The sequence below is a fragment of the Crocodylus porosus genome, unplaced genomic scaffold (assembly GCF_001723895.1).
Source record: "Crocodylus porosus isolate Cpor-Errol unplaced genomic scaffold, CroPor_comp1, whole genome shotgun sequence".
In the NCBI taxonomy this organism is placed as follows: domain Eukaryota; kingdom Metazoa; phylum Chordata; order Crocodylia; family Crocodylidae; genus Crocodylus; species Crocodylus porosus.
Genome location: NW_017728939.1, coordinates 3,290,442 through 3,301,497, shown reverse-complemented (window position 1 = coordinate 3,301,497; position 11,056 = coordinate 3,290,442). Strand labels below are relative to the sequence as shown.

General features: G+C 44.6%; 1 protein-coding gene across 2 annotated transcripts in view; it reads right to left on the bottom strand.

The window, feature by feature from the left end:
• Positions 1-6,417: 6,417 nt before the first annotated feature.
• Positions 6,418-11,056, bottom strand: part of MECR (mitochondrial trans-2-enoyl-CoA reductase) — a 23,132-nt gene continuing 18,493 nt past the window's right edge. For both annotated transcript variants that reach the window (XM_019547655.1, XM_019547656.1), the window contains exons 7-10: positions 10,395-10,468; positions 9,771-9,831; positions 8,557-8,629; positions 6,418-6,937 (exon numbers count right to left, since the gene is read on the bottom strand). In XM_019547655.1, coding sequence (XP_019403200.1) covers positions 6,774-6,937; positions 8,557-8,629; positions 9,771-9,831; positions 10,395-10,468 — 372 coding nt within the window. In that variant the 3' untranslated portion in view covers positions 6,418-6,773. The remainder of the gene's footprint in view (positions 6,938-8,556; positions 8,630-9,770; positions 9,832-10,394; positions 10,469-11,056) is intronic.

Sequence of the window (11,056 nt, the reverse complement as noted above, 5' to 3'; positions counted from 1 at the left end):
ATTACCTTAGATTTATCACCTTTTCCCCCCTTCATTTTTGCCACATGTTCAACACCTGGATCTGAAGTCTGTGGATTGAACACCTCTGGTAACAAATAAGATGGGGCTGATCATTTTATGAGCAGTTCCAAGGTCTGCCTATAGTATGTGAGCACGTTAGAGGAAATACCGCGTGAAACGGCCAGATGAGGAGGGTCCCGTGTAGTGGCAGGTGGGTGGTCACCGTCACATGGTGCGTTAGGGCTCGGAGGTTCGGTGATGCTCGGGATTGGTGGCTGCTGAGAACGTTGAGACCCTGCAGGTTTCTGTAGCAACCGAGACTGGTACCTGGGGTAGGATATTGAGACCCTGGATTTCCATGGCAACTGAGCCAGGTAGAACGTGGAGACCTTGAAAATCCCATGACAGTGGTGAAAGAGCATTTGCTGTTGAGGGTTTCGGAGGGCATCAGGTCAGTTGTCAGAGGGACGCTGGTACCTTGAAAGCTCTGGACAGATCAGGCTACACCTAATGCAACCTCCCTTGCCCTGTGCCTTTTCCCCCTTTCTCCTTTACCCCTTACTAAGCTGCACATAATACTTAAGCCTAATGATCCAGCAAGACCAAAAATTGAAAACAGCTTCTAAGTAAATATGAACATTACAGAAAATAGTCTTATTGAAATGGCTTTCAAATGGGTCTGTCGCTTCTTTTCTCTCCTCTTCCCCAGCCCTGGCCCGTGTTGTTGTTCTGTTCCATTAATTCCTGTGCCATGCAGAACAGCATCTTCCTTCCTACCCATAGTGGCTGCGATGATAACAGGGAAGAAAGTTTCATTTGTCTTGCAGAACAAGTTTCCTGAGACAGACGCCACCATTTGCGTCCCACTGGTGCTAATGGAGTGGAAACAGCCCCATCACTCCTCAGGAAAGGGACTGGGAGTCTGCCACCCGATAGCTGCTACCCCCTTCCATTAACTTCCTGGTTCTGTTTATAGTGAGAGACTAATTGCTTACTCACAAAGTCATTTTACTGAATGAAAAATGCCTACAATTTAGTGGCAGGGAATGCTGGGAAAAGCCCCGTGCAGCTCCTTATCTACATTTATTACATCTGTCTATTAGGTCCATTGTGTCAATCTCCAATACAGCATGATATATGTGCTCTGGTCTTAACATGATTGACTGCAGCGGCTTCCACTGCAACAGAATGGCTCTTTGTGTAACTCTTACTCAGAGAAGAACTTCAGCGCTCTGGGATTGAGATAGATGGATGGAGAGAGTAAGATAGGCAAACTGATGAATGATAAATGAGTGAAGAATCACAAGGGAAGAAATAGGGAACAGATATATAAGTAGATGGATGAGCTAGAGACATGGGATTTATTAGGGCAGAACCGAACAGTCGCCCATCTCGTTCTGTACCCTGTTAACCAATATCAGATGCTGCAAAAAAAAGATAACCCAACCCCTCCCACCACTGTGCATTCACTCACATGCATTACACTGAGCTTTAAGGGGAAATTGGTTTTCATAAGGACCCAGAGCTCCTATCCAGCTCCAGTTCCTGTCATGCCAGTATCATTCAGGCACAGCCACAGTTTTTTGGAAGTGTACTTGAATGCCTGCCACAATGCGTCAACAAGTTCCACAGGCTAATTATGACACAGAGCCTGACCCCAGGTTCGTTGAATTGAGTGGATCAGACCTATATTACATAAAGGCATTTCCTATTAGCCATGTTAGGAGTTTAATATCCATCTTTTCTGTTGTCTCTTGAGTTTTCCTTTGACAAACAGCTGCCTGCCTCACTTCCTGTCCCATTCAAGCATTTCAAATAGCTTGGTCACATAGTCCTTCTACTCTTCATATCCAGAAGCATCCATCGGTCTGTGCAGCCTTGCACTTTGCCCTCTGAACACAGGCTGCTCTAATTTAATTTAGCATTATTGTTCAGAGCCCAAGGAGGGTATTTGTTTCCTTTCCCCCCATGAGAAAAATAGTATACAAAAAAGCCAAAGCAGCCAGCATTAATAAAGGGCACAAATCATAAATGCACTTTGCTCTTGCACCTTTTCGTAACTTCAAATAAATGGAGGTAAAAGCAATAATGTTTGGGACAGCCAGCCCAACAAGGCAAGAGGAAGTCACGCAAGAAGTCTGTGTCAGATATATAACATCTGTCTTCTGCTTTCTTATCCCTGTACAAAATCATGGCCTCATTCAATTCAATAGTAAAACTCCCATATATATTCAGTACAGTCAGAAGGACATTCACAGGTTTTTTGGTTTGTTTTTTTTTTCCTCTTAAGACTTTCATTTTCCATTAACTTATAAATATACATGAAGCATCCCCCCGCCCTATAGGAATCAAAGCTCAAACTTCTTTAAAAAGGGGAAAATACCATCTACTTTAGGTGTAAAATGGAATTTCACACCTTGAAATTTAACTGCAGAAATTAGTATTAGAAATATTTTCTTAGGAAAAATGTGTCGTCTGCTGTGCTCGTAGAAAACCAAGCACCACACTCCTGAGAATCTGAAATCATGATGAAGTCTAACCGACTGTTCTAGTCTAGCACCATTGTCTAAAATCAGGTCAAGCGGCAAATTTGACTTCTACATTTTTTCATTTTTATTTCAACATTTTTGAGTAGTGTCTTTAAAATATAAATTTAATTCTGAGTGCTTCCAACTCACGATTTTTGTTTTTGCAAGCATCACAATATTCAGTGATTGAGATAATTTCAGCTCTCATCACAATAAATAAAAGTAATCCAAACCTACGATTGCATGAAAAGCTTGCAAACGTGACCCACTCCTCACAAAGTTTTCAAAATCAGAGCACACGCATCAACCCATGGTATTCTGAAATATTGTGGTATTTTGGGAGAGACCCACCTCATTCTTTCTGAATGCTCAGGGATAGTAATACTCTCAAACAAGCCCTCTAAATAGTATGCTTGCACATCAGTAATAATTCTTCACCCTTCATCTAACTGATGGCTCAAAATCTTTTGCACTGAACTGTACAACTTTCTTCATGGCCTGCCATGGGAACTCTTAGCTCCAATTTACTGAAGGCTAGAGTATGACAACTTAATTAACTTGGCTTCCTCTCTCCCAGCAAAACATCCCATACAATGCAGGTCTGTGGTAAAAATAGAAATTGAACCCAGGAATCCTGACTTCTAGACTCTGGCTCTAGCCAGGTAGATAACATTGTCTTAGCAGATTATTTATGGCCTCACATCTCCTTACAGGAACACTGATATATTTGATCTGTATTTTGCAGTGATGGGACAATTCCCTTTGGTGTGGCAGTGGTGGGTAGCACTTGGTAAGTTTTTTTTCATTTCTGACTGGGTTTACTTTATCCCCCTCCCCATCCAGCCATTAAAGGTTATTGAGAAACTCTGCTTTGTTTAAAAGCAACTGCTTTGGTCCAACCACAGGTTTTTGGTTTTTTTATAGCTATTGGTACACTTCCACTGGGATCTAACCTCGTGAGGGTTTTTTTTGGATGGTTGATGGAGAAGGATGTACTGGTGCTGTGTTTCAAATGCACTTTTACCCTTCTCTTTCAGGCAGTGGCCTCTTTCTCATGATTTGCAACGGACAGCTTGTGACCTACTTTGCTTGCAATGACTTCAGTTCTCCTGCCTTGGATAGCTTCTGATATTCTTGAGACCTCCTAGGATGCAAACAGTTTAATACTTAGGCCTACAACCTGAGTACTTCAGCTGGGCTGCCACAGAAGTATTGTATAGTAGCTGCTGTGAGTTCCAGTAGCCTGGTTAGATAAGAGAAATATGCAGTGCTTGTAAAAGTGATACAAATTGGCTTGTGGTCCTCATTCATTAAGGCTGAAAAGACCTGCATAGTGTAGCCACCTAAGGCTAATATGAATACAATCAAACTCCTTTCTTATGAGAGAGGAAGGTCAAAGATGAGCCCGGGCATTCAGGGTGTAATATTCACCTCCTTGAATAAGTTGAAGGGTGTTACTATCAGCCTATTTGGTCAGATTGGCTTAGCACTACATAGCAGTCCCTTGGGTACATGGGGTTTTTTTTGCTTATCCTTTAAAGTCTCAATGTAGATTGAATCCTGTCTAATTTTATTTAATACACACCAATCATTTGATTCAGAAGCAGCACTAGGGCATATAAAACTGTCACTTCTACTTGCATCACAGTCCAGCAAAAACTCATCCCTACTGGGAGCTCCAAACCATCGGCTGCATTGATAGTCAGGTTCTCACAACACTCTCACAACAGTAGCTAGGTGCTTCCCAACATTATGCACCCTGCTAAGACTGGATGCATAGCTCTTATCCTTCCAGGCAGATAGGACAAGGCTTGTGGAGTTTTTTAAATATAAAGAAAATAGGTGGTAGAGTTGGTGGTTGCAGTACATGAGAACTGCCATACTGGATTGGAGCTATGATTAATTTAGTCTAAGGTGATACTAGACAGAAATGGATGCTGTCATGTGGTCATTGCTACTAAAAAACCAAGGTGATGTCAAAGTAGCAGATCCTTGCCAAGGACTTGTATTGCTTCAGTTTGCAGGGACGGTAGCACACAGAGAGAGGGTACCAAATATGTATATTGGCATCTCCTCTTCTAGTTTGGCTGGAAATGCTATGGCCCAATGAGAAGTGCTAGACACCCAGCTACATAGCAAGGGAGGTGGCTGTATTTGAAGAACAAGCAATATTTTCCACTTCATATCACATTCCAAAATCTGAGGTCTAATGGAAAGGAAAACACAGAGAAGTTTAAGACATAAGCTTATGGCATTTTAAAGTTAGCTTTGTCCACATCTGATAGTAGCTGCCCTTGCCTGCCACTTAGCCATGTTTGTCTTAGCTGACCATGCTACTTTAATGTTTGTATCGTGTGAATAATCTGTGGTGAAACCCTGCAAAGACAGAAGGAAATAAATGCTTCTAGAGAAATCCCATGCAACTGTAAACCAATCTGAAGTACAATGATTGTGACTGACTGAAGAGCAGCTGCATACACAAAGAAACTCTCTCTCATCACTGGCAAATAAACTGGGTAAAAACCTAGATAACTATAAATATCCCAGGCAGAACACAGGATAAAATTAGAGAATTTATTCTCCTTAACACTTCAACAATTTTTGCCCTAGGTCAACACATTTATAACGATGATCTTCCCTCTAATTGCCCTGACTAGAGGGGTGCACCGATAAAGACTTTTTTAGGCCAATACTAATTATTAACAAACCATATTGGCCAATGCCAATCTGATAGCCTACATGCAGCCCAGCAGCTTGGGGAGTAGTGCTTGGCCAGTAAGTCTGGAGGGGGGAGGAGGAAGGGGCACAGGGGAGGGCCAGATGGAGTCCCCCATGGTAAGGGAGGGAGTGGGCAGGGGCAGGCGCTGCCCAGCTGGAGCAAAGCACAGGAAAGAGCTGTAGGAAGTTTGTCCAGGGGACATGGGGGGGGGGGGGCAGTTCCCTGCTGCTGTAGATTTGGGGCCAGGGGCTGCGCTGGCCTCTTCTCCACAGGAAGCAAAGGGGGAAGGAGCAGGGGCTGGTCTCAGAGCGGGTGGGAGCAGTGGCAGTGCTGGTTAGGGGTGATTATGGCCACCCCGAAATTCCCTGTAACCACCCCTCCTAGCACTGGCACTGCCCACCCTGACTGCAGCCCCAGCTCAGCCCCCTTGCCAAGAAGAGGCCAGCACAGCTGCTGGCCCCACAGTGGCAGCTTGCCCTCACCTTGTGTACAAATCTAGGGGGGCACATGCTTCCCCTGGGGGTGCATGCAGCAGTGGGAAGCCACCCCCACCTATGCCTTCCAGACAAGCTGCCCCCATCTTGTACCCTGCTCCGGCTGGTCAGTGCCTGCCCCACTCATTCCCTCACCGTGGGGGCCTCACTCTGCCCCCTACCCTTTCCCCACCACAGACTTACCAGCAGGAGGTTGCTTTCTAAGCTGCTTGGCTGTATTCCTGGCCATGTGCATACATGCAACATTATCGGTGACATTACTGGCCAACACAAGCTGATTGCCAATATTATTAATTTTCCTTTTATCAGTCCTGATTTGCTATGGACTGGTATATCAGTGCACCTCTAGTCCTGACTTTACTAGCAAATTATAGATGAAGTCCCCCTGCTAAGTAAAGTATATGATGATGGCATGGGGGTTTGACCCAGGTCAGTTTTTCATTTCTGGAAGTATCTTCAGGTGAACTAGCCATGGAGAAAGGAAGAGGCTCCCTCACCAATGGCATGGTCTAGGAAGGTCAACTTTATACTAAAGGCTGCATTAGCAATTTGCTGGGAGCCCTGTTGCTTTCCAGAGTAGGTAAAGATGCACAACCAGTAAAACCTGCTCCTATTTGTCTCCTTCCTGACTGACGAATTTCAGTAAGCAATAATCCAGGAGTGGATTGGTTTTCCCTTCACATTTTTAGGATTCCTGGGGTTGCCCCTTAGAAACTACTGACTTTATTTCAATGAAACTAATTTCAGCTGAGGAAACAACAACATTCAGCTCCAAAAGCAGATAATTTGCTCCCAAGAGTTACGTTCAAGGCGCACATATAGTTTCCGAGTGGGTTGTTGTACTCTTCAAGTGAACTCAACTGACAAAATTTTAGAGAGTCTTCCTCTTCAGGAGACAAGATCACTGACGGCAGCATCCTTGAAACCAGCTGGGAGCCAGTTATAGGGTCTCTGATATGACCAGAACTGACTATGATTCAGCCCCCTCTTAAAAATCCTCTGGAAACAAAGATGATATTCCATTGCTGAAGATCACATAACAAGTATCTGTTTAGCTGAGATGAATGGCTTCATGGAAGCCTCTATGGCTATTTGGTAGTCCTTCAGTGGAATCTCTGTGCAGGCTGGAGCACTGAGCTGCCCTTTACGAATGAGATCACACAAAGTCTGAATCATTCCAGTCAGTCTGTCCTTGTCTGTAAAGGAAAGACAACAGAAAGAACGCTAAATCCTGCTCCTTCCAGAGCTCACCCACAGCACCATCCTTAGCAGTAGAATCAATAGCCTGGAAGCAATTTAAAGCTCTGGCAGGCTGAGGTGGACCAACTGGTTTGTTCCTCCAGTAACTCCTTCCACATGTGTAGCATTCATTTGTTTTTGAAATACCTGCATCTTGTTTATACAGGTCAGCAAGATGTGGAAGCCTTCACAAGACTGGGGAGTTTTGTCAAATTGGATACCTGATTTGTATTGATGTGAGGGTAAGGAGTCCCCGAGTTCCTCTAGCTGCTTGGTGTTATACTACAGGTGGGCAGCTGGCAACTTCTTTGCTGGGCTGCCTTGTTCACTACACTAAACATTACTTTCTATTCAGCTGTGTGGCCCATGTTACTGGGTCAGAAACCCCCTAGAAGAGGCTACTTTTAATTTAGGGCAATATCTACCCCATCTCAAAGCAGAAAGAGCAGTATCCTCCACTCCCAAAACAAGTTAGATGCCAAATGCCTGGCTTTTTTCTAAACTCCAACACATGCTAAGCAGCTGGGGCCTGATCCCTCTCAACTATTTAAGCCCAATACTGCAGGTCATCAGGTTTCTTGACCAAAGGCAGATGATTCAGTACAAAGACCTGATTCTCTGCATTATGTGGAAAGGCACAGAAGGGAAATACAGCTCATGTTCTACTGGTTCAAAAAGAACTTTTCCAGGTCAATATTTGTAACCAGTCACCACCCACTTACTACATTTGGTGGCTAGAAATCCAAGTACACATTTACCTACTCTTCACATGAAACAACTAAGAACAGTTTTGCATGTATTCCCCATGAAAGCATTTGCTAGAGTGAACTGGCTATTCTACAGTCCAATCTGGCTTTGTGCTCATAGTCCATTTTTTAAGAACTTGGATACATGAGAAGCATGAACTTGTTCAAGGCAGACAGAGTGAGAAATGCTGAGTGCTCCCCTCTGTCTCATTACTACATCTCCAGGTTCTCTTGGCTTCTTCACACATGTAGGTAGGATTGATGCTTATCTTGTATCTTTGGTAGGATCTGGGAAAACTGGTAAATGCTTGTGTACTGCTCGAAGGCAAGTGCCTGGTGTGGCAGGAGGAAGTTCTGGGACCAAGGGACGACAAAGTTAATAATCCTGTATAAAGTCTTCAGTGCAGCATGAGCAAAGATATTGGCCCAACTCAAATCTAGTTTCAACTGATGACTTCCCACTGACTCCAATAAGCTGTTACGCCCAGTCTGAATGTGGCCCACTGAGGGGTGCATAACCTACCAGATTATTACCTGCTAATGTGAGTGTAGCAGAATGTAACATGCAGCATGAGACATGAATGGAAAAAGATGCTTTCTGGCCTTTTAAGCCACAGGTGTCTCCACCTCGGCCCACGAGCCAGCCTGGTTATGTTCCAGCTAGCCTCATGCTGATAGGATGCCTGCCAGAACTTGTCCAAGGTAACAGGACTTCTACCAAGTGATTTGTGAAAGCTTGTTTAGGCAGTACTGACACAATACCCATGGGCTAGTGACTAGTTGTGTTCTTCAGCACGCATCCCCACAGGCTGATGGGATTTTCAACTTACTATGGGCTTGGTCTTTCTTCCATTGGGTCATCCAAAACCCACGTAGCTTCAGATCCTTGAAGATTAATGCACTCTGTAGAGACAAGGTGAGATATAATTCTGAGGGGCAGGGACGGGGAGGGAGGGGGAAGAAAACAGTTTACAACAGATGTAGTTTAACATTATATTTCTGCTATGCTTGCACCAGGGTAGAGACTGCCCTCAAGCAGTTACTGAGACATTTTTTACCTGCCATTGAACCTTTGATAGCCACCGTCCTACTGCCATGAAAGTCTGCAATAGGGCTGTTCTGCAATTCTGCATTCCTGCCACTCACTGACTGTTGCTGTTAGAGCCTGAGTGAGCCCGAAGTTCAGGAAACTCAGATTTCTACTTTTACATGATGCTGGACAGTAAACAGGAGCTACAAGTTTTGGATTCTTGCCAGAGGCAATTCCTTCAGGTCACAAGTAATAATTCCTATCTAGCCATGCCCCTGCTGTTCCAGGGTCTCTGGGAGCAAATGGATTTAACACTACATTTAAAAATTCATATTAAAACTGCATTAGCACCAGGTCCCTCTGAGAGTCCTGAGAAGACAAAGACCTGTGGCTATGAGAGTGCTGAGAAGATGCAGAATTGAGGACTAGGAGGGTGAAAGGTAAGTGTCTCACCAGAGTCAAACTTCAGGCCAGCAAAAGCACCAGCATTGGAGCAATCTGCCGTTCACGTGCTGCTCTGACATGTGTGACAGAGTGAAAGTGATTTGTGTGAGGATCTGCATGACACTTGCTGAAGTGATAACTTTTAATGTTTGGGGTTTCATGCCACAGCAAATTGCTCCTTATGTACTGGCAAGAGTAGGATAGACATCTGCCCAAACCCCAGGAACCAGAAACAGACAAGAGCTGGCTCATTCTTCTAATGTTCCCAGCTGGCTAAGAGACCCTGTATCTTCATTTAAAGAACAGACAGGCTGTGTCTGAGGCTTGGCCTGAAGGAAGTCTAAAGCACAGTCTCCTCCTGTCATAATAGCAGCAGTGCTGCTCAGTGGGAAATAAAAAGGATATAGGGAGATAGAGAGCACTGAATAGTTGTGGGATGCACAGTGCTTGGACCTGCAGGGTATCTGGAGATTACAGGCAGTATGTCTTATGCATGAAAGTCTCAACACTATAGTGCAAGTGTTATGTGACATCAGTGTAAGACATGCCACAAACATCACATGCACTTACCACAGGGGCAGTCACAGGTTGTTTTGCCATTCCACCATATGTAACCATGGTCCCTTTATGCCTGCAAGCAAAATCAGGCATCACATTTTTAATGATCTTTCCTACTACACACATTTAATATGCCTGGCGCTCATTTCAACAAATCTAAATCTTTAGAGATACAGATAGGGATCATCCCTACCACCTGGGACTCTTTCAAATACATTTCTGCTGGCTTGCATTCTAACCTCTTCCTCCTCCTTACAAAGCTGACATTTGCAGCTGGTGGTACGAGGTCCTATGCTCTCCCCCAGCTCACTAATACAATGACAGATCCCAATAGGATTCTGACTAGTCTTGAAAGGACATGCCTTTCAACTCTTAACAGTCTTCAGAAATAGTAGTTTGCATCATCAGGAAAGAAGCTTTCCTAGATTTGCAAGGAGCTCTTCAATTTCTAAGCTTCCAAGGATCACCCTTCAGTTTCTGAAAAGAGTGACTAAGGTAAGGTAATTAGATGCAGCTACCTCCACTCCCACTGGTCCTAGTGAACTCTGGAACAAGCCAGTGCTTGAAACGGGCCTTCTTTTTAATACCAAATATAAAGTCACCGCTCAAACAGAGGCAGCAAACAGCTGAACTTACTGTAAAAGGCGCAACATCTCAGTAGCACTTTTCCCTCCAACACAGTTCAGAGCCAGCCGGGGCTTTGGGACTTTCTAAAAAGAATTAGATGAAAGACAAGGCAAAAACTCAACTCCCCCTTCCCCAGTCAGATTTCTCTCCATCCAGAAATATTTAAAAAGGCTCCTCAAGATTTCCTTCTCATGGGGTGGAGACTCTGACTATAGAGCAAGGCAAGTTCCAAAAAGGCTGCTCTATTCAAGGGTAGCTCAGGCCTGTAGCTGAAGCAGATTTATGTTTCTAGCACTGCAACAGCAATGAAGACCAGCTCCAAAACAACTGGGGCAACCTGACGAGTCAGAAAGGGGCACAAGTGAAACACCTCACGGGTTCATCAGTAGAAGGTCCTGTCAGACCAACCTGGTGGCCTTTTATGATCAGATCACCAGATCGTTAGACACAGGGGTAGCACAGGACATAGTCTTCCTGGACTTCCGGAAGGCTTTTGACAGTGTCTCTCACCCTGTTCTCATTAAGAAACCGGGGGGGCTGTGGTGTAGACACCCACACAGTCACATGGGTCGCCAACTGGCTGGAGGGCTGCACCCAGAGGGTGGTAGTGGATGGGTCCTTCTCAACCTGGAAGGACGTGGGCAGCGGGGTTCAACATCTTCATCAGTGAT